The following is a 24,548-nucleotide window of genomic DNA, read 5'->3' as shown; positions in this document are numbered from 1 at the left end:
CATCACGGGAGTCGTTGAATAATGTAAACGTGGCTGGCTGTGTCCGTAGAGTTTTTGCGCGTCAGTGCCGAGGTAACGCTCCGTCCGTAATTGGTGACAGTGTAGTGTAAATATGGACGAAGAACCTTTTGTTGGCAAGTCAGGTGGCGCTAAATGAAGCAGGAGACTTACCGAAACTATACGTATGTTGACAATGATAATAATAATAATAATAATAATAATAATAATAATAATAATAATAATAATAATAATCATGACAACAATGCCTATTTTCTTTCTCTATATAGCTTATTCTGGTTAGTTTCCGTTCTCCTCTCTCTCTCTCTCTCTCTCTCTCTCTCTCTCTCTCTCTCTCTCTCTCTCTCTGCTGTAATCATCTTAAACCTAATTTGCAAGTCCGTGATTTTCATTTTTTCATATTTTTGTTCCGCCGGTAACCACGTTAGGCTCCGTCCTCTGTGTTGTCAGTCGCTGGCCCGATTTTATTATTTTTTATACCGTGTAGCTCTATGAGACGAGAGGGAGAGAGGGAGAGGGTAGGGAGGGGGGAGGCGGAGTGCAAGTGAGAGAGAGAGGGAGAGCGTGAGAGAGAGAGAGAGAGAGAGAGAGAGAGAGAGAGAGAGAGAGAGAGAGAATATGATGATTACTCCCTCGTTCCGTCCCTCCCGGCGTTCAAGGGTAATCATCCCGCCTCATCATCATACTCTCGCGCGCACAACCCACACCCCCGCACGCCTCTTCGCTCCCACACTCACGGGCGAGGGAGCCTTATTATTTTTTTCCTTTTCTCTTGGTCTCTCATTTTCCTCTCTGCTTTCTCTATTATCTATCTATGTTTATCTATCTATCTATCTGTTATTTATGTCTGTGTTTTACTCCTATTTAATCTCTTAAGTATACTAAAAATATCTATATCTATCTGTCTATCTGTCTATATATCTATCTGTCTATCTATCTATATCTATCTGTCTATCTATCAGTCTGTCTATCTATCTATCTGTTATTTATGTTTGTCTGATTCTTACTTCTATTTAATCTCTTAATTATACTAAATAAAGCATTCTACTCGTATCTATCTCTGGTTTTCTGTCCTTATCTTCATTTTTTTCCATTTTATATTCACATAATTTGTATATCTATCTGTCTACCTATATGTATCTATTTATCTCTGTTTATCTATGTCTGTCTTTTTTTCTTTATTCTTCTTCTACGTAAACAAAAATAACCCTCTATCTATTTGCCTATCTGTCGATCTATCTGTTTATTTTTGGCTGTTTCTGTCTGTCTGTCTATTTCCTCCTCTTTTTTGCTAGTTTTTTCTCCTTTATACACGTACAAAAAATACATCATTCCAGCTTTAAAATTCGTTTCATAATTGACAGATACTAACAATGATATTTCTCTTATTTTTTTTTTTTCAATCTCCTTTCCGTGTTTGCGCGATGCCTCTGAATAGAATAAATGTGACAGCGCTGTTTTTCTTCTGCCCTGATACTGATACACGGAGACAGCGAATAGATAGAACGTAGCTTTTACAGACGAAACCTATCAATGAATGCGCTCCGAGTTGATCGAGTCTCATTACCGTGAAAGAACAGAGGACAATGCGAGTTTAGGCGTGTCGGGAGCAATAAGAGAGAGAGAGAGAGAGAGAGAGAGAGAGAGAGAGAGAGAGAAGAGAAGAGAAGAGAAGAGAAGAGAAGAGAAGGAGAAAGGGAGGAGAAAGAAAGATATGGAAAGAGAGATAGTGAAATATAAAGAAAGAAAGAAAGGAAGAGAAGGAAAGAAAAGGAAAAAGAAAGAAAGAAAGAAAAGGAAAAGGAAAGAAAGTTATGGAACGTAAAAGAGAGGAAAATAAAAAGCAAGACAGAGAAAGAGAAAAGAGAGAAAGAGAAAGAGAAAGGGGGGGTGGGGGGGGGAGACATACAAACAAACACACGTAAAAGACAGACTTGCACACAAACACAAAATAATACAACGCTATTTTGTGTGTTTCAGGGAATGTATACAACGTGATTTTATCGTATTTATTATAATCATTTGAAGCTGTCAGATACCTTGTTATATTTTCGAGTATTTTATTTCCACATGTACATAAGCTCCACTTTTGACTATTTCACTCTGTTTAATTTCTTTCTTTCGTATTTTTATGTATGATTCGTCTACGTAACTTTGCCACCATGTATTATTATTAGGAACTCTGGGATTCTTTTTTTTTTTTTTCGAGTATTTTATTTCCACATGTAAGCTCCACTTTTGACTATTTCACTCTGTTTAATTTCTTTCTTTCGTATTTTTATGTATTACTCGTCTACGTAACTTTGCCACCATTCATTATTATTAGAAACTCTCGGATACTTTTTTTTTTTTATATATTTTCGAGTATTTTATTTTCACATGTAAGCTTCACTTTTGACTATTTCACTCTGTTTAATTTCTTTCTTTTGTATTTTTATGTATTACTCGTCTACGTAACTTTGCCACCATTTATTATTATTAGGAACTCTGGGATTCTTTTTTATTTTTATTTTCGAGTATTTTATTTTCACATGTAAGCTCCACTTCTGACTAGTTCACTCTGTTTAATTTCTTTCTTTTGTATTTTTATGTATTTATCGTTCACGTAACTCTAACACCATATATTATTAGGAAGTATCATATCTTTTTACATTTTCGAGTACGCAATATTTACACGTAAGCTTCACTTTTGACTTGTTTATTTTGTTTAGTGTCTTTCTTCTGTATTTTTATGTATTATTTTCCTCTTACTTAACTTTACCACCATTTATCATTATTAAGAACCGTCAGATCCCTTTTTTATATTTTTGAGTGTACAGTTTTCACACGTAAGCTTCATTTTTCACTCTAGTTTGGTTTGTCTGGGTATTTTGTTTCTTTTATGTTTGTATTTGTTATTTGTCAACGTAAGTACCTCGCATTTATCATCATTGGACACTGTCAGATGCCTTTCTATATTTTCGTGTATTTTGTTTTTTCATATATAAGCTGCAATTTTTATTCGTGTACTCTGTGTGCCATCTTTGTTTTATTTCTTTCTATGTTTTTCTTGTCCACGAAGCATTATCTTATTTTTCAACCATTAGCAACTGTCAAATACCTTTCTTTATTTCCGAGTATGCTATTTTCACATGCAGGCTGCTCTTTTTACTGTAGTTTACTCTGTTTGTCTTTTTTTCTTTTATTTCTCTTTATGTTTTATTTGTCCACGAAGCATTATCTTATTTTTCAACCATTAGCAACTGTCAAATACCTTTCTTTATTTCCGAGTATAGTATTTTCACGTGTAAGCTGTTCTTTTTACTCTAGTTTACTCTGTGTATCATTTTTCTTTTATTTCTTTTTATGTTTTATTTGTCCACGAAGCTTTATCTTATTTTTCAACCATTAGCAACTGTCAAATACCTTTCTTTATTTCCAAGTATACTAGTTTCACATGTAAGCTGCTCTTTCTACTCTACTTTACTCTGTGTATCTTTTTTCTTTTATTTTTATCATGTACTATTTGTCCACGTAACAACCTCAGTTATCATTATTAGAAAGTGTCAAAAAACTTTCCATACTTTCTCTCATTTCTTAAACATGTAAGCTTCATTTTTTACTCCTGTTTATCTTGTCTGTGTTCTGTCTTTCGTTTATTCTCTAATCTATTGTTTGTCAACGTAACTGTTGCATTTGCCATCACTACAAACTGTCAGATACCTTTTTATACTTTCTCTCCTTTCTTAAACATGTAAACTTCATTTTTACTCCTGTTTATCTTGTCTGTGTACTGTCTCTCGTTTATTCTCTCATTTATTATTTGTGAACGTAACTGTTGCATTTGCCATCACTACAAACTGTCAGATACCTTTTTATACTTTCTCTCCTTTCTTAAACATGTAAGCTTCATTTTTTACTCCTGTTTATCTTGTCTGTGCACTGTCTTTCGTTTATTCTCTCATTTATTATTTGTGAACGTAACTGTTGCATTTGCCATCACTACAAACTGTCAGATACCTTTTTATACTTTCTCTCCTTTCTTAAACATGTTAGCTTCATTTTTTACTCCTGTTTATCTTGTCTGTGTACTGTCTCTCGTTTCTACTCTCATGCATTATTTCTCTTCGTAACTATTGCATTTACCTTCATTACAAACTGTCACATACCTTTCTATATCATCCCGTATTCTATTTTCACATGTAACCCGCCCCCTGAGTATATTTTACCGTGTACACAACTTTTCTTCTATTCTTTACGTATTTCCAGTGTCTCTCTAGTTTATCCTGCATATTCCGTTCTTCTATTCATTACGTATTGCCAGTGTCTTTTATATTTCAAGCATACTAATTTCACATGTAAGCTGCCCCGTGACACTAGTTAACCGTGTCTATATATCGTCTTTTGTTTATTCTTTCTGCGTTGTTGTGTCTCTTTTCGCGGGTAGATAACAAGACTGCATCACCCACCGTCTAATATCATTCTAGTTGAAGACATTATTGCCTCATAGTCTACATTTTCGAGCATACTAATTTAACATGTAAGCTGCCCCGTGACTTTAATTTAACGTTTATTGTCTTTTGTTTATTCTGCATGCCTTATTTGTCTCTTTCTGGCGGGGTAGATAACAAGACTCCATCGCCAACCGCCTAATCTCGTTCTGGTTGAGGGACGCGCAATGTCATTACTGCCGAGACACACGAACGACATATATCCGAGCAAGCCGTGTCTCCCTCCTCGCGGCGGTGCATTTCGGCGAATTCTCGTTGTCATCAAACATCCCGAGGGACGTTTTGTTTCTAATACTTATTCATTACGAGACGACACGAGAGGGAGGGAGAGAGAGAGGTGGGAGGAGAGAGGGAGAGGAAAAATGAAGAAAAAGGGAAAAAAATAGAGAAAAAAGTTGATAAAAATAAAAGAATATGTGAAAATGAGTTTGAAAGGAAAAAAAAAGAGATAGAAAAAGTGAGAAAAGAGGAGAGGGTGAGAGGGGAAACAATGAATAAAAGAAGACTTTTTTTTTTAATTCACCTCTTTTATTTTCCTTCGTCCCATCCTGCTCTCACGTTCTTCATCATCCTTCAAGGGTTCAAAATCACACAAGGCATCCAGTAGATATAAATTTATTGTGGTCGAAGATATTACAGTATGAAGGTTCGTGGCCATGACCTGAGGAACTAAATCAGTGACCTCTGACCCTGAATATGACCTTCTTGTAACATTTGACACTCAACCCACATCTGTAACACTGTCTTCCCCCTCCCCCCCCCCCCGTCACGGCAGACACCCATACACTCAACACCCCCTCACACGCACACGCACACACACACACACACACACACACACGCACAAGCACACACACACACGCACAAACACACACACACACTTGACCCTCCCCCCCTCATACACACAAACCCAGACACTCAATCCAATACACACACACTCTCCCCCCCCCAAACATATACACTCCCCCCCTCACACACACACTCCCCTCCCCCCTACACACACGGACACCACATTTAACACCTTCATGCGTCGTGTACAAAATGAGTGATTGCCCCTCATGCTTGTCACACTTCGAGAGATGAAACAGGATTATGTACAAAAAATAATTCTACTCATTTTACAAGGTAGCGAGATATTTACATTTACATGTCTTCTGCAACGCCCGGTGAGGCTCCAGGCGTGGCCGCGGAAGGTCCAGGCGTGACTCGGCTCTGAGGCTCCGGCGTGCTGCAGGCAGTGAAGGCCCCGCGGCCCAACAGTATCGGGGCCTGTCTCGGGAAGGGTGGCCCGCGCGTGTGGCCCTCAGAAGTGTGCCGCCACGCTGACACACAGACGGAGAGTTTCAGTGTCACCTGTCATGCTGCAACACACACACACACACACACACACACACGCACACGCACACGCACACACACGATATGACATTCCGTTATGCGTCACGACATAACACACAAAGCAGCACGCAGCGGCCCCGCAGCGCCCTGACACCACCGTCCAGGTCCATCAGTCCTCCAGAGCGGCCACAATGGCGCCGCCTCGAGGCTACACTCACAGAGGGATTCCTTTCCTCCCTCAAACAGCCTTGGATTTACCTTGACTCGTTGAAGATTAAAAATTTAACTAAGGTTGTAAAAATTTAACATCTCTAATCCAGAGCAGGAATTTTAGTTTTCTCACAGCTACGTTCTCCTCGAAGACTGAATGCTACAGACGCGTAGCTCTTCCCTGGAGACTAAGGCCGCTACTGGGCCGTTCTCACAACTTGTTTCCTATGATCTTCCCCGAGCGTCTCCCTCGCGGCTACACGGAGCTCTCCCGCTGGCTGGAGCCGAAGTCGAGCCCCGTCTTGGGGTCAATAAGCTGAGCCAGAGTCACCTCTCTGTCCGGGCTGCCTGCGACCATGGAGGTGGAGCCGCGGCGCCTCAGCGAGGACAGCGTTGGGGTCAGGCGCTCCAGCATCTCGTTCTGCCCTAAACTGAGACGGTGGTGGGCGTAGGAGCGCGAAGGAAGTGTCGAAAACTGATTCCTATAAGACACAGGAAACAACGGCTGCGTGCGTGCGTAGGAAGGCGCGGCGTGGCTGTAGGGAGGCTCTCTGGGTAGGGCTATGTGGAGGGACGCCAGGTCGTGCGGGTAGGACGGGGAGGAGGGCGTGGAAGACATGTGTGGGTAGGAAGGAATGTCATGCGAGGGCAAGTATGCGGACGATCGGGGGGCGGGGGGTGGCGGGGAGGAGGAGACCAGGTTGCGGCCGAGCTGGAGCAGCGGGTCACCCTCGCGCGGCAGCAGGGATGGCCTCTGCAACACAAGAACAGGAACGGTTAGCTTAGAACAAACCCGTGACGGATTCTCCCTTTCCCTTAGTGTATGGTTGTCTGTCTGTGTTTGGGTACGTGTTTGTAGGAAGAAACGTGTTTTCTTACAAGTTAGGCAACTCAAGGGAAAAAAATGAAAAACAGCAACAAAGAAACCCTTCCTGTTGTCTGTATCACTCATCAGAAATGCATCTGTCATTCATTCATTCATTCAATTATTCATTCATTCATCTCTCTTTTTTTCCATTTTCTCTCTAAAAAGCCAGGATCACATAATATGTATCCTCAACTACTTAAACAAAAACTTATCATATTTTCTTTCCTTCAGACGTAACCTTAGAGGCGATACGTTATTTTGTGCCTGACTGCCGTTACCTTCCCCTCTGTTTTTGTCTATAGATGTTTTATTCTGCAGAGTTATTTTTCTCCGTTACTAAAGACATTTTTTTCTTTTGATTCCAGGTGCAGTCCATGTGTCGGCGGGCGCTGCTGTTAGGGTAAGTACAACATTTTGATCTGTTGAGTGGGATGCTATTCCTGTGAGGCCCCGGTTTTATCAATAGGCCGTTTTTCTCTGGTCCCTTTAGCGTCTATTTTCCGTAAGACCGAGTTGATTGGTTACTTCAAGAACGACACTTTGATCCGTGCTTAACGACCCTTTACCGGGCAACGAACCCTCCATGTATCGTAACTTAATTCGGTGTCTAATATGGCCCCTACCAAGTGCCCAGACCATCGCCTTCAAGCCAGTCGCGTATGACATAGCGACTTCTTGGCCTACGTCGTCACTGTTTTTCGCGGGGCAGGATCCATGAAGACTTCCTCAATGTTTGGTGTGCGTCCAGACTTCACGGAGGGGTGTTTTCGTCCCTTGTTATTCCTACCTCCACGGCCTCACCACGCTACATAACAATGGTAAGCTGATGAAGCCCACATATTATACAGATGAATAGATGTACTAAGCGTTGATATAAGTGCTATTTGCATATGGATTATATAAATGAGTGTTATTATTGCCTGAAGGTACGGTATGCTATATTTGGACGCCCGACTACATTGAGTACTCTCTCTAGTCCTTTATATTTTAGATGGGTTTTGGCCACAGGTATTTAGAACATTATCACGGCATTCAGTGAGAGCAGTGGCCCATACAAGTATTTTTCCAGTACAGAAATTAATGAAATGTGTTTGATTCTGGTAAGCCTTTTGACATAACAACAGTACACTATTTGGATGTATTCTAAAATCATATGCTTTTTCAGCCTCCTGTTGGCATGCTGTGGTCATCTAGTGCAAGGTCCAGTGTGATGTGCTGTTTGTACCGCCCATCCAGTGTGAGACCGGCATATGACCACAGATGTTGCGCCGACTAAACGAAACTTTCCAAACTTTCCAGTGTGAGTGAAAATGAATTCATGGAAAACGACGTTGATACTGATCCGGACTTCATACTGGGCCGGAGGGAGCACCGAGGTCACGTGCATATCAGTGTTGAAGCATCTGCGTATTTTTATATCCTAATGCTGCAAGGTTTATGACATATCACTTCACTAGCCATGGAAAATTGTATGTTTATCCATTAATACTTACTAGAAGGTTTTGGGCAAGAGTAACAGCTAACATTTTTTCCCCTCTGTGTACTTTTTACAGAAAATATCCAGTTCAAAAGATGGAATATGAATCATTCACGTCCTTGGTTGCTTTGCGTAAATATTGCGGGGAAGGAGTTGCACACCAGGCGGAGGCGTGATTTGAACCCACTCCAAAAAAGTTTAGTCATCACTGCTGTACCAATAATCTCTTCAGTTAGCATCAAAATTAGAGGTATGTCATTCGAGTCCTGGCTGGGGTATAATCAACCTGTCTTTCTTTGGTTTAAACATACCATTGAAACCACACGAGTATCTTTGCCAAACCACTGACCGCATTTGGACTTACTCAAAAGAAGTTTAAATATCAACGCTGCAACAACAATCTATTCAGCCAGGGTCAAAGCTGCACATATCATTTGAAAACACACGAACATCATCTCTAAACCATTCCCCAAAGCTGTGCCTAATCCAAATATATTTAGTCATCAATGCCTTACGAATAATCTCCTCAACCATCGTCACACCTGTACATAACATTAGAAACGACGCAAATACATCGATAAACAACCATCCACCGCACTCGCTAGATACACTCCAATTGCCGCTCTTAGAAATCAATGCGGCAGTTTATAAATAGACTTGAACACCTCATTATATATTTGAAAAAGGCCACATTATATACCAGGCACAGTTTTGCGTCCACGGGAAAAATTGCGAGACCCACGTAAAACAAATGGAAGATATTTTAGGAGCAGCGAGTAGCGGGCTTCCTTTTAACCTCAATTACTAATATCACATGCAAAATCCCTCGCGCCGAAGACCCCTTTACAATCATATCTGCGGGCGAACTTGTATGTATTTTGAGCGCTAATAACCTGTTAGTGGCGTCGTTGGGCAACACATTTCTCGCCGCCGTGTGGCCTCCGCTCTCTAAACACTTCGAAGCATCTGCATGTATATGATTGCCTCTAAAAATACCTTTGTTAGTGATTTGTGGAATACTGAGTTGTCTGTCATTAGCGGTATCTCAGTGACTGTTTCTCTTTTCTCTCTCTCTCTCTCTCTCTCTCTCTCTCTCTCTCTCTCTCTCTCTCTCTCTCTCTCTCTCTCTCTCTCTCTCTCTCTCTCTCTCTCTCTCAATCTATTTTTTTTAATTTAAGAGAGAGAAGAGAGAAAGAGAATCTGCTAATGATATACAATTTCTCTCTCTCTCTCTCTCTCTCTCTCTCTCTCTCTCTCTCTCTCTCTCTCTCTCTCTCTCTCTCTCTCTCTCTCTCTATCTATCTATCTATCTATCTAACACTGCCTGCAAATCTAAGCCTAAAAGGTGAATCAGTCTTCGTGTCTATCTATCTCTCTCTCTCTCTATCTATCTAATACTGCCTACAAATCTAAGCCTAAAAGGTGAATCAGTCATCGTGTATTACCGCTGCATATTACCTGTAGTTTTTTTAATATCTCCTTTGCAATGTGCCAATCAAGGTTGTGTCTGCTCGCTTGCCGCCTCTCATCAGGTCACTTACCCGTCACCCACCAGCCAATTACAGTCGCTAGGACATTTACCCCCGTTTGCTAAGTCGCCTCGCTCTCTCTTATTTCGGTGTGATTCGCGTGAGGATTTGACTGAGGACGATGACCTTTCTTTGATTATGCGATGTTTTTATTTTTATTTTTACAGCAATGAAGCAGCTGAAGGGCAGAAACAAATGAGAAAAAGGTCGAATTAATGAGAAAAAAAAAGCTCGAAACTATTATACCAGTTGTTGCTTCTAAATCTCCTCATTACACTAACGTTATTTGTATGTCTAGTTCATCTTTCATCCTCGTAAGTTACCGTTCCTCATGTTAATTCGTCTATCCTCTCCTGGTTTGGTATGAATCGTGCGAGAATTTGACTGAGGACGATGACCTTTCTCTGATGATGCGATGTCGGAATACTGTTTTGTTGCGTTGTCGGGACCCAGAAGACAAACAAACAGAGGAATGACCATAACAGCACAATCGTAAATATCTGATAAGAAAAACACTAACAAGAAGGGTAACAGATATACTAGAGTCGTAAACATATGATAAGACAAACACTAACAAGGGGGGTAGCGGAAACAGATACCCAGACCCATATACAGAAAGTAGATACCCAGTAGGCGGGGTCAGAGAGTGTGGATGACCATTCAGAAGACAAAATAGATCTGATCACGCCAGGGCTATTTGTATGTCTCTAGTATACCCTTTACTTTCTATGTTAATGTCTCGTTCCCTTTACTTTATCCATACTTCAAGAAAAACTATTATTTCATCGCTTTCTTATATAATTTTTCTATATACACCATGTGAAAAACTAGTATTCTCATGTTTTCTTGTATCCCTTGCACTTCATCTTCGTCTTCTAAGCAAAACACATCAATTTTTCCTTTCTCACCAACTTCAAAGTCTTCCCATACACATTATTCTATTCCTACGGGGCCCTAAGCTCCCCTACGTTGCCACCGCACTTTGCTAACACCTTATTCCTTTATCCTTTTCGCCTTCTCTACATCACTGAGGCACCACGTATACTCATTCTTACTCCCTCTCAATACACACATACTTACGGCCTCGCACCCTCGGCTCTATAGACACTGCCCTTCGCTATCCTTCAGTTCCTTCTCCTATATCTTTTGCAGCTTCTTTTCATCATTCAGAGACCAGGTACTCTCTCCTACTCCCTCTCCATACATGCTTTCATCTCCCACACCCTCGCTCTGTAGATACCGCCCTTTGCTACCCTTCCATTCCTTCTCCTATATCATTTCCTCCTTTTCATCATTCAGAGACCAGGTAATCTCTCCTACTCCCTCTCCATACATGCTTTCATCTCCCACACCCTCGCTCTGTTGACATCGCCCTTTGCTATCCCTCCATCCCATCTCTACAGTATAATTTCTACCTTCTTTTCCCCACTAAGACGCCACACATTCATTCTTACACCATACCCATACATGCTTACGGCTTCCACACCCTCGCTCTGTTGACACCGCCCTTCTCTTCTCGTCCAGACACCCTCGCTCTCGTCTATTCTTCACCTGTGTATTGATTATCTGCTGGCCACACCTGGGACGGGGACATTGGGTTACCCGCCTCCAGGGAGCTACACACACGCTGCTCGATCTCCGCGTATAATGTAACAATGAGAGCTTCTTCTTTCCCGGCTTTTATTTTTCTTGTTGTTGTTGTTGTTGTGTGTGTGTGTGTGTGTGTGTGTGTGTGTGTGTGTGTGTGTGTGTGTGTGTGTGTGTGTGTGTGTGTGTGTGTGTGTGTGTTTTCTCATTCTTTATTCTTGGGTGTTTTAATTTTCTTGTTTTTGTTGATCTTTCTAATGCCCTCTTTTGCATCTTTTTTCTTCTTTCTTCTTTTTTTTTTATCTTGTTTTTGTTTGTTCTTTTTAATTTTATTTCTATTTTCTTTTAATTTTTCCTCGTTTTTTCTTCTACTTCTCTTTTTCCTCCTTGTTTTTGGTTTTCTTTCTGCTTTTGTTACAGTTTCTCTTCTTCATCGTCATTTTTTTTCCTCCTTTTTCCTTTTCTTCTCTCCTTACATAACGCCAGCAGCCGGGATTTACAGGAGAGCCCTTGACCCATACGCTCAGACGCTCTCGCCTCTCACAACAACTATTTCAAAGGCCACAAAGGAGGTTAGTCGGGCTCTCATGAGTTGTTTTTCACGTTCATGGTGTAGAAGCCTTGTCAAACTATCACTAGGCTCACAAACCTACCCTTGGAAATACTGTCACAACCTCTACCAAAGCCTTATCGAATGTGGGTGTTTTATGGTGTGGAAGCCTTATAAAACTACCACTAGGCTCATAAAACTACCCTTGGAAATACTGTCACAACCTCTACCAAAGCCTTATCGAATGTGGGTGTTTTATTGTGTAGAAGCCTTGCCAAACTATCACTGGGCTCACAAAACTACCCATGGAAATTACTAACACAACCTCTATGAAAGCCTTATCGAATGTGGGTGTTTCATGGTGTAGAAGCTTTGCCAAACTATCACTAGGCTCATAAAACTACCCATGGAAATACTACTAACACAACCTCTATGAAAGCCTTATCGAATGTGGGTGTTTTATGGTGTAGAAGCCTTGTTAAACTATCACTAGGCTCATAAAACTACCCATGGAAATACTACTAACACAACCTCTACCAAAGCCTTATTGAATGTGGGTGTTTCATGGTGTAGAAGCCTTGCCAAACTATCACTAGGCTCATAAAACTACCCAAGGAAATACTACTAACACAACCCCTACCAAAGCCTTATCCAATGTGGGTGTATAAGCCCCAATATGTTTGAGTATACAGGCTTTGGATATTACATTAAATACCTTCGTTTGGATATTACATAAAATACCTTCATTATAAGCCCAGTGAGTTTCGATTAATCTCTCTCTCTCTCTCTCTCTCTCTCTCTCTCTCTCTCTCTCTCTCTCTCTCTCTCTCTCTCTCTCTCTCTCTCTCTCTCTCTCTCTCTCTCTCTCTCTCTCTCTCTCTCTCTCTCTCTCTCTCTCTCTCTCTCCTCCTCCTCTTCTTCTCTTTCTTCTTCTTTCTTCTCTTCCTTTCTCCCTCTCCTCCTCCTTTCTCTCTCTTCTCTCTCTCTCTCTCTCTCTCTCTCTCTCTCTCTCTCTTCTTCTTCTCTCTCTCTCTCTCTCTCTCTTTTTCCTTTCCATCCTTTTTGTGTACCAATGTTTAATCTCTCTTCCTGTTCTCCTCCTCCTCCTCCTCCTCCTCCTCCTCCTTTCCCTCTTTCTTCTCCGGTCCTTCTGTGTTTCAATTCTTCTTTTCTCTTCCTCTTCCTCGTTCGTCACCCTTCTCTCTCTCTCTCTCTCTCTTATTTCTTTCATATTTTTGCTTTTTTTATTATTATTTTCTCGCTTCATCCTTTCATTCAACTTTTCTCTACATTTTTTCTACAATTTTTTCGTCTTTGTTTTCTTTGTTTTTCCTTCCTTCCTTCCTTCATTTCTTTCTTTCTTCCATTCTTCCTTTCATCTTTATATATATTATGCAACTTTCTGATCTCTTTACCCCTTCCTTCCTTCCTTCCTTCCTTCCTTCCTTCCCTCTCACTTTTTATTTTTGCTATTCTTTTTTTTTCTTAGCTCCAAATTTACTTTCCATTTCACTTAATAATTTTCTTTCAATTCATCGTCTACGTTCTTTGAATTATCCAGTTTTTATGTGTATTTTCCTTCTATTCCTTCTTTCGTTAATTCTTGCTCTTCTATTCTCTCTCTCTCTCTCTCTCTCTCTCTCTCTCTCTCTCTCTCTCTCTCTCTCTCTCTCTCTCTCTCTCTCTCTCTCTCTCTCTCTCTCTCTCTCTCTCTCTCTCTCTCTCTCTCTCTCTCTCTCTCTCTCTATTTTTTTATATTATTTATATTATTTATCTTCCTTTTCTTATCTTTATTCTTCCTCCTCCTCTCTTTCTTTGCCTCTTTTTTTTATTTCCTTTTCTTATTTCGTTTGTTTTCGTTTTCTTAATCCTAATCTTCCATTTTTTTTGCTTCATTTATTTCTGACTCTGATCCTCTCCTTTTCTCTCTCTCTCTCTCTCTCTCTCTCTCTCTCTCTCTCTCTCTCTCTCTCTCTCTCTCTCTCTCTCTCTCTCTCTCTCTCTCTCTCTCTCTCTCTCTCTCTCTCTCTCTCTCTCTCTCTCTCTCTCTCTCTCTCTCTCCTCCCTATTCCCTGTTTTCATCTAATTTATCTTCCAATTTTATAATCCGTCTTTCCTTCCTTCCTCTCTTTCCTTCTTTTCTTCATTTCTTCTTTATTTTTTTTCCTTCTTTTTTGCTTAAGTTATAATTATCATCTTAAATCGCTTCCTTCCTTCCTTCCTTCCTTCCTTTCTCCCCTTCTTCCTTTCTTCCCTCCTTTCCATTCTCTTTATTTCTTTCCTTCTCTAATTCCCTTCTTCCTTCCATCATCTTTAATTGCTTCTTCTTCTTCTCTCAGTTCTTGGTTCGTTTTTGTTTTTTCCTTCTTTCCTTATTCTCTTTCTTCCATATTTCAGAATTAATTTTCTTTCAAACTTTAATTATTTTCTATTCTTCCTTCCTTCTTTCTTTCCTTTCTTCCTTCCTTCCTTCATTCCTTTCTTTCTTTCTTCCTTCCTTCCTTCCTTCCTTCCGTATTTCTTATTTCCTTCCTTCCTTCCTTCCTTCCCTTCTTCCTTCCTTCCTTCCTTCCTTCCTTCCTTCCTTCCTTCCTTCCCTTCTTCCTTCCTTCCTTCCTTCCTTCCTTCCTTTCTTTCTTCCTTCCTTCCTTCCTTCCTTCCTTCCTTCCCTTCTTCCTTCCTTCCTTCCTTCCTTCCTTCCTTCCTTCCTTCCTTCCTTCCTTCCTATTTTCTATTCCTTCCTTCCTTTCTTCCTTCACTGAAATCACTAATCTTCGTCCTCCTTGACCTTCTCCCTCCTCCTCCTCTTCCTCCTCCTCCTTCCTCCTCTTCTTCCTCTTCCTCCTCCTTCTTACCTACCTCCTTCAACCTTTATCCTTCCTCCTTCCATCCTCCTTCCTTTTTCCTCCTCCTCCTCATTCCTCAACCCTTATCCTTCCTCCTCCTCCTCCTCCTCCTCCTCGCCTTACTTAGCGACCTACTAATTAAATTCCGTTTCAGACGCTGGAGATTTTTCTTCCTCTTTTTTTCACTATTCCACTAATTGCCCTCTTTTGACTCTCTCTCTCTCTCTCTCTCTCTCTCTCTCTCTCTCTCTCTCTCTCTCTCTCTCTCTCTCTCTCTCTCTCTCTCTCTCTCTCTCTCTCTCTCTCTCTCTCTCTCTCTCTCTCTCTCTCTCCTTCCTTCTCTCTCTCTCTCTCTCTCTCTCTCTCTCTCTCTCTCTCTCTCTCTCTCTCTCTCTCTCTCTCTCTCTCTCTCTCTCTCTCTCTCTCTCTCTCTCTCTCTCTCTCTCTCTCTCTCTTAATTGATGGTTTCCTCCTCCGCGTCTTCCGTCTCTCCTTCATTCCCTCCCTCCCTCCCTCCCTTTCTCCCTCCGTCATCACTCTTCCTTCATTCTCTCCTTCCGTTCTTCTCTCCTTCGTCCGTCTTCAGAAATTCTCCTTCTTCTTCTTCTCTCCACTGCTTTGGTCTCTTTTCTTCTCTATCTCTCTCTTTTCAATTATTTTCTTTTGTGTTTCTTTCCTTTCCTTTCCTCTTCTTTCCTTTCCTTTCCTTTCCCTTCCCTCCTTCCTTCCTTCCTTTCTTCCTTCCTTTCTTTCTTTCTTTCCCTCCTTCCTTCCTTCCTTCCTTCCTTCCTTCCTTCCTCCTCCCTTCCTTCCTTCCCTTCCCTTCCCTACCCCTGCCTACCCTTCATTACCCTTCCCTTCCCTTCCCTTCCCTCCCCTTCCCTACCCTTCCTCTTCTCCCTCCCTCCCTCCCCTCAGCCCTTCCCCCGAGTGGTCCTCAACCTTTTCTTTTTCACCAGGGCAAAACTTTCTCTTAAAACTTCACTAAAAAATCTCTTAGGCAAAAAATATAATGGCTAAGGGACGCTATAACGTTTGGTGTTGATGACGTCGGCTCCGTGGCTTACATAGGGCGGTATTTACAGACCCCTCGGCCTTTCGTATCGTCTATTTACAAAGCCCGAAGAGGGAATAATCGGGGTCTCGTGAGGGTCTTTTTACGTTCATGGTACAGAGGAAGGTTTAAGTCCGTATCCACAAACGTTTCTGCTTCTCGTATCGTCTAATTCCAAAGGCCGAAGAGGGAATAATCGTGGTCTTATGATAGTCTTTTTACGTTCATGGTACAGAGGAAGGTTTAAGTCTTTATTCTCAAACGTTTCTGCTCCTCGTATCGTCTAATTCCAAAGGCCGAAGAGGGAATAATCGTGGTCTTATGATAGTCTTTTCACGTTCATGGTACAGAGGAAGGTTTAAGTCTTTATTCTCAAACGTTTCTGCTTCTCGTATCGTCTATTTACAAAGCCCGAAAAGGGGATGAAGTGGGTTTGCATGAGAGGTTGTTTCACGTTCATGGTATAGAGGAAGGCTTAAACTACCACAGTGGTCATAAAACTACTCGTGGAAATGCCTCAAAAAACTCCCACGAAAGCCTTGTCAATTAATTTCACGTTAATGGTGTAGAAGAATGTTTGAACTACCATAAGGGTCATAAAACTACTCCTGGAAATGCCTCAAAACTCCCACGAAAGCGTTGTCAATTAATTTCACGTTCATGGTGCAGAAGAATGTTTGAACTACCATAAGGGTCATAAAACTACTCCTGGAAAGGCTCAAAAACTCCCACGAAAGCCTTGTCAATTTATTTTTACGTTCATGATAGAGAAGAAGATTTAATCATAAAACATCTCATGGAAAATCCTCCCACGAAAGCCTTGTCAAATGTACGTGGTCGGGCGGCGAAATGTCAAATTAAGAATACAACCCTTTATAAAGTTTGTGTCTGAAAACTCCGAAACAAAAAGGGAAGCTGTAATGAATGGAGGTGTGTTGTGTGTATCGTGTGTGTTCGGGAATAGCGGATTGTTGTGTTGCGTTGTGTTGATCTGTTTAATTAGGGTTGTGGCGGGGAAGGGAGGAATCCTCATTATAGGCCCGTGATGTGGAGGGCTTAGTGGGCTGCCGCGGGCCTCTATAGGATACGTAGAGAGGTCAGATGGGCTGCCTCTCTTACACTATAGGACGGGTAGGTTAGGCTCATGGTACGGTAGGAGGGTTCGGTGGGTAGCCATGCCTCGAGACCGGCCACTAAAGGGCGCGTAGTATAGGCTGGCAATGTATAGAGAGATCGAAAGGGCTGCCTCGGGGTACACCAAAGGACTAGTATTGTAGCAGTCACCGCTCAAATTCCGTGTTCCTTCCCCTCAGTGACAAGAAAATGGGGTGCTGCAAAGAGAGACTAAGATTCTCAGTGTTTTCATGTAATGTCCATCGTCACTGTGTCTGTCAGTCTCTCTTTGCAGCACCCCATTTTCTTGTCACTGAGGGGAAGGAACACGGAATTTGAGCGGTGACTGCTACAGTATTACCTTTAAGGGGGTAACTTAGGTAGGTAGAAAGATAGACTGGTGACGAGATAAACCTAACCTAACTATTATGGGGTAAGACTTAGATAGCTTGTTTGATATCTTGGTAACTGAATATACCTTGCCATTACAGGGAGAACATAGATATAGGTAGAAAGATAGACGAGATAAACCTAACCTAACCATTATGGGGGAAGACTTAGATAGCTAGTTCGATATATTGGTAACTGAATATACCTTGCCATTACAGGGAGAACATAGATAGGTTTATAGTTAGGTAGGTTGGTGATGAAAAGAAGCAAACCAGTATTAGGAAAACGTAGATAAGTGGATAGATAGATAGACTGGTGATGAAATATAGCGAACCAGTATTGGGAAACAGATTTTTTTACAGTAGAGGAAACAGTTCAAGGGCAAAAAAAAAGAAACAATAATGAAAAAAGACCGCTACTCACTGCTCCTACAAAAGAGTCCAGAGGAGTGGCCGAAAGATAGGTCAATTTCGGGAGGAGAGGTGACCTGATAGATAGATGGATAGATAGACAAATTGGCGATGGAATAAAGCAAACCATCGGGAAAACGTAGATAGGTGGATAGATAGACAGACTGATAGACAGACAGATTGATAGACAGACAGATTGGAACTTTACCATCGTGGAAAAAAAAACTTGAGTAGATAGATAGATAGATACATAGCTGAATAAGTGAACCTAACTATTCTGGGTAAAACAAATAGACATAGGTATGGATTGATAGATAGATAGATAGGTAGATATATGTGATAAAATAATAAAAAAGTGAACCAGTGAACCTAACCATTCTGGGTAAAACAAATAGACATAGGCATGGATTGATAGATAGACTGATAGATAGACAGATAGATAGATAGGTAGATAGAAAAGACAAAAAAAACAGTGTCATATCTATTTTATACGGGTGGAAAGTCAGACGTGATAAACTAATGAAAAAATTGTTGATAGTGTCGGTCGAAAAGTCACAAGTGATGAATTGATAAAAAAAAAGCAATTTGTTGATAGCTTTCTGTATACGGGAGTGAAAAAGTCAGACGGGGGAAAAAAAGAACTAATAGAAAGCAATCAGATAATAGTTTCCCGTAACCGACTCGAATCCCAGACGTTATATAGTATGAAAAAAGAGTATCGTAGCAGTTTCGTGCAGACGTTTGGGAAATCTCCGGACACTAAAAGGCTTAGGAACAAGACATAAAGGGCAGACTGTGTATTCTGAATGGAAGTTTTCTTGAGATACTAAATGTTCCTAATGGGTATATAGACGTTAGGGAAGTCTCCGCGTACTACCCAGCTCAGAGACAAACATAAAGGGTCGCTGTTTACTCTGAATGGAAGTTTTCTTGAGATACTGAATGTTTCTAATGTGTATATAGACGTTAGGGAAGTCTCCTCGTACTTAAAAGCTAAAAAACAAGACACAATGGGCCGACTCTGTACTCTGAATGGAAGTTTTCTGAGATACTAAATGTTCCTAATGGCTATATAGACGTTAGGGAAGTCTCCTGGTACTAAACAGCTCAGGAACAACACACAAGTGACCGACTGTGTACTCTGAATGGAAGTTTTTGAGATACTAAATGTTCCTAATGTGTATATAGACGTTAGGGATGTTTCCAGGTACTACCCAGCCTCAGACACTAGACAAAGAAATAACTGTGTACTTTGAAGGTAAAATTTTGAGATACTGAGTGTTCCTAATGGGTAAATAGACGTTAGGGAGGTCTCCAGGTACTACCCAGCCCCAGCCACAAGATATAAAGAGATAACTGTGAACTTTGAAGGTAAAATTTTGAGGTACTGAAGAATCCTAATAATTATATAAGGTTAAGATAAAGTTTGGGGTATACGGTATAGCTTCACGCTACTTAGTTAGTTAGAAGTTAGTGAAGTCTCTGGGACAATACACAGCTCAGAAAGAAGACCCAAAGAACTGACTGTGTACTTTGAAGGATACATTTTGAGATAGTGAATAATCGTAATAGCTATGTGAACCGAATTATGGATGGAGTTAGGAATAGAAGTATGAAAGAAAGAGATTGAAGCAAGAAGAAAGGATAAAAAAAAATACGGATTGAGAGAAGAGTGAGAGCCTAATGGAAGAAAAAGATTAAGGAGAGACGAAAGGAAGGATGAAAAAAATATATGATTGAAGGAAGAGGAAAACGGAAAACCAATTACAGAAAGAGGAAAGAACTGAAGTATGGAAGAAAAAATAAATTAAGAAAAGAAATACAGATTGAAGGAAGAGGGAAAACAATAACTGATGTAAAATAAGGAAAAAATGAGAACGTTAAACTATAAAAAAAGAGAGAGAAAAAGAATAGAATAGAAAAATAAAAACAAAAAGAAGAAAAGGAAAAAAAAAATTGATAGAGGGGAAGGATTAAAGTAAGAAAGAAAGAGATCAAGGAAAGATAAGTAGATAGAGTGAAGAATCAAATCAGGGAAATAAGTCAAGAAACAGAGCGTGTCAACCGTCTTACCTGCCGTAGGAGAGAGAGCGGCGGCGTGTAGAAGGAGCCGTAGGATTCCCCGGCCGCTGGGTCCTCCCGCTGTAGGTCACTCTGCAGGTCAGGGTGGGCCGCCTCGCGCTTAAACTCATCCAGCGGCTCGTGGGGCGACGCTCCTTCAGGGATGCCCTCGCCTGGGAAGCCCTGCGAGGCGTCCTTCACCTGGTGGTCTGGGAACACGAAGGACATCCGAAATGAACCACAAATGAATAAAGAAAAAAAGATGAAGTAAATAAAGGAAAAATTAGCAAACATATAAAGTAAATTGAGAGAAAAGAGAATATGATTGTGTATAAGAGATGAATAAATGTATAATATAATGATAATAATAATAATGATAGCAATGATGATGATAATAATAATAATAATCTTAAATAATGATAGTGGTAAATAAAATAACATTATGCGGCAAATGGATATACAAAAGAATGAATAAATAGTTAGAAAATATACAAGCTGATCAGGTAAATGAAGAGACAAATATACAAAACATGAATGAAATTAGATAGAAAATTAGCATATAGCGATAAGGGAAATAATGCCATGAATGAATATATAATAGGTGAATAAGTAAGCAGATAGAAAATAAAGATAAATTGCTAACCAAATAAATGGATCAATGAACGTCAGGAATTTGTATGATTATTTCGATGCATATATTCATTCGTCGAATATAAACGTTAATATATTTCGTATTTACACATTCCAGCGATCAACGTCAGGCCTTTCACAGTTGTAATACACACTTATACTCTTTTCACAACTTTGAGCGAATAACAAAAGCAATGGCGAATGAAAAGCATGCCTGATCGCAAACTCCGCACTGCCCACATCATAAAATAACAGTGTCACTACGCCTGTGTGTGTAGCGCTTAACCCGGTAACAGCGACGGGCCAAATTTGTGGCTTTAACGTGTACCAGCGATGGGCCAAATTTGGGCCTTTACCGTGTACCAGCGACGGGCCAAATTTGGGCCTTTACCGTGTACCAGCGATGGGCCAAATTTGGGCCTTTACCGTGTACCAGCGATGGGCCAAATTTGTGGCTTTACCGTGCACCAGCGACGGGCCAAATTTGGGCCTTTACCGTGTACCAGCGATGGGCCAAATTTTTACCGTGATATAAACCCCCCAAATAGATGATGCACAAACTGATCACAAATGCATTGGTACCATATATTATGAAATGGTTTGCGTGAGTGATGATTTTTTCTCATTAATTCGCTTAGAGGGGCCATTAAGAAACATGATCCCCGCAGCTACCAGGTTAAAAAAAAAGTTTACGAGGGATTACTTTTGCTCTACAGCCGCACTGGAAGCCACTGCAGAGGAGATTGAGAAGGCCGCGAGCTAAGACACACACGATGACGTACCTCTCACATTGCATAAGCTTGGAGGAAAATGAACGCCCTGAAAAACCAAAACCTGATGTATTAGTGTATTAGTGTGTTAGGTCATATCGTTACCTGTCATATGCCCGCCTTGTTGTCCTGGTCCCGTTGACTCATAAAGTGTTGTTGTCCATGTCTAACGGTGGGGCCTTGTACGAGAGAGAGAGAGAGAGAGAGAGAGAGAGAGAGAGAGAGAGAGAGAGAGAGAGAGAGAGAGAGAGAGAGAGAGTATGCATTTTTTCATCCTCACGTGTGTAAACTAACTCTAAAAATTCAATCCGTGTCACACAGCAACCACTTCCTTGTCGTAACTCTGCAACTGAAGCACGCGATGACCGTCTGCACCAAACACACAAACACACACGCAGACACACACATAAACACACTCATAAACACACACTAACACACACGCATCCTCATACACTCACGCACACACTATACAGGTAAATGAATAGAAAGATGGACAGATAGTTGGGAATATTGAGCGATATATATTGACTGGCTGATAAGGGGATATATGAAAAGACTAGATGATTAAACGCATTGCCAGATAGATAAACTTGCAGATAAATATAAAGTTGAAGACATATAAGCGCAATTTCATTTTTCCATGTCGCCATTATCATCAAGTTTTTCTTCTTCCTCTTTCTCTTCTTCCTTTTTTATTTAGATTTAATTTTCTCACATTTTTATTGCACTTTTTCTTCTGTTTCTTTTATTAACTCTATTTTCCTCATCTTCATTCAACTCTTCTTTTATTTCTGCGTCTTCCTTCGCCTTTGCTGTCCTTTATCTTCCACCTTTGATTCGATAGTTAGTGCAGCTTGTCACAAACAGCCTCGTAAGGACCAGCAGGTCTGCTGTTGTTTGTTCTTTCTTTGTGTTTCTTTCTGTTACTTTGTATTTCAAGACTATTTTCTTCATCTTCATCCTACTCTTCTTTTATTTCTGCGTCTTCCTTCTATTTCAAGACTACCTGAGTTCCCGTCCCTCTCCTACAATGGCCTGCATGCGGCGCTTAATAATTACACGCTCACGATGTATTGCCGGCATTAGCGATAAGAATAGTCCGGAGCCTCGTATCTCGCCGAGCGCTGTCACTCCCGCGGGATAGAAACTCACAACACGACTGCCGGGGCTCCGTAAGTGTAGGTCTTTCGCCCGTTTTCTGAGACGCTTTCGGCTCTCAGTAACTCATTTCCAGGGGAGTAACTGGGTTTTCATGAGTGTTTGTTTACGTTCATTATGCAGAGACCTTGTCAGACTATCACCAGGCTCGTAAAACTATACATGGAAGCCCTGACACAACCTCTATCGAAGCCTTTTTGAATGTGTGAGTGTAAGGTTTATATTCTTGCTTTCAGCTCTCACAACAACAAATTTCAAAGCTCACGAAGGGGATTAATCTTGTTCTCATGAGGGATTTTTACGTTCACGGTGGATAAGCCTTGTCAGACTATCAGTAGGCTCATAAAACTACCCGTGGAAATACCCACAGCAACCTCAACGAAAGTGTTACTATACGAATCCTGGTTGAAATACAAGACCAAAAATAAAACCCACTTCGCAGCAACGGAGAGCAACAGTCAGCAAGTGCCGCCTCCGCCGCTTTACGCGAAAAGTTAAATAGAAAAATCAGACCTTAATTATGAAAGATCGCGGGGCCTTCAGTCAAGCTACGAACGAACATTTAATCTCCCAACTTTTTTTTCTTCCTTTTAAAAGTTGCGTGTGGAAGATAAACTTTGTGTATCCAATTAGCATTTCAACATTTCTTTTTTTGCCCCGAAGCGTGAAAATGATAGTGAACGAGAGCGGACGGCAAACAGCGAGCTATATACACAACGTTCTTTTTTTGCTAACGTTTTTTTTGCCCTCGTATGTAAACGGACACATAACGAGAGCGAACGGCAAACAGGACGGTATATACACAACGTTCTTTTTCCCCCTCCAGCGTGAACGGAGAGAGAATGAGAGCGAACGGCAAACGGGGAATCATATACATTACGTTCATTTTTTCATCCTGCCAAATGATCAAAAGAAAGCAAACAGTCACACGCAAAGGACAGTGAATGAGAGTGAACGGCAAACGGGGAAGCATATACATCACGTTCATTTTTTTTTCAACCTGCCAAATGAGCAAAAGCAAAGAAACAGTCACACGCGAAGGACAGTGAACGGGAGTGAACGGCGAACGGGGAAGCTTATACATTACGTTCAATTTTTCCAACCTGCCAAATTAAGCAAAAGCGAAACAAAATCACACGCGGAGGACAGTGAACGGGAGTGAACGGCAAACGGGGAGTCACATACATCACGTTCATTATTCCAACCTGCCAGATAAGCAAGACAAACGCACGCACAAACAGTCACACACGCAAAAAAACATTAAAAAAACTCTGGGCCTGTAATCAGCACACCTTTGATAGCCACGCAACTTGCTAATAATTAAATGGAAAATTATCCGATTAAAGAGACACACTGGGTTAATTACTCCTGTGTGAACTGTCAATATCAGGGCCGTAAAGCGCCACTCACCGCGGGAACCATTACGAATTATCGCCCATCACGCCGCCGCCACCACCACCGCTGCGCCGACACCACAACACCGCCAACACCATCACCACCACTACCGTCCTCCTCTTTCTGCCAACTCTTTCCCGGTAACACCACCACCACCACCACCACGTCCATCACCATAACCGTTACAACACCGTCAACACCACCAACACCACAACACCGCCAACACCACAACACCGCCAACACCATCACCACCACTACCGTCCTCCTCTTTCTGCCAACTCTTTCCCGGTAACACCACACCACCACCACGTCCATCACCATAACCGTTACAACACCGTCAACACCACTACACCAACACCATCACCACCGCCACATCCCATCCAGCTGTCAATTCTTTCCCATCAACACCATCATCACCGCTACCACTCCCATTGTAAAACAACACCACCACCACCACCACAATACCACCATCAACACCACCAACATCACTACCGCCCGTTATGCTCGTGCCAAACTTTCCTCTCCCTTTCTTTCCTCTCCTTCTCTTTCCTCTCCTTTCCTCTTCGTCTCCTTTCTCTTCTTTCCTTTAACTTTGATACTTCCCTTCCCTTCCTATCGTCCCATCCCTTCCCTTTCTTTCCTTCATCCTTACCCACAAAC

General features: G+C 41.3%; 1 protein-coding gene across 1 annotated transcript in view; it reads right to left on the bottom strand.

Annotated features, from left to right (window-relative positions):
• Nucleotides 1-5,492: 5,492 nt before the first annotated feature.
• Nucleotides 5,493-24,548, bottom strand: part of LOC126988683 (nephrin-like) — a 193,637-nt gene continuing 174,581 nt past the window's right edge. The window contains exons 14-15 of the mRNA XM_050847037.1: nt 19,948-20,144; nt 5,493-6,804 (exon numbers count right to left, since the gene is read on the bottom strand). Coding sequence (XP_050702994.1) covers nt 6,307-6,804; nt 19,948-20,144 — 695 coding nt within the window. The 3' untranslated portion in view covers nt 5,493-6,306. The remainder of the gene's footprint in view (nt 6,805-19,947; nt 20,145-24,548) is intronic.

This window comes from Eriocheir sinensis, chromosome 70 (assembly GCF_024679095.1).
Source record: "Eriocheir sinensis breed Jianghai 21 chromosome 70, ASM2467909v1, whole genome shotgun sequence".
In the NCBI taxonomy this organism is placed as follows: Eukaryota; Metazoa; Arthropoda; class Malacostraca; order Decapoda; family Varunidae; genus Eriocheir; species Eriocheir sinensis.
The sequence above is the reverse complement of the archived record's forward strand: the minus strand, read 5'-3'. Positions and strand labels throughout refer to the sequence as shown.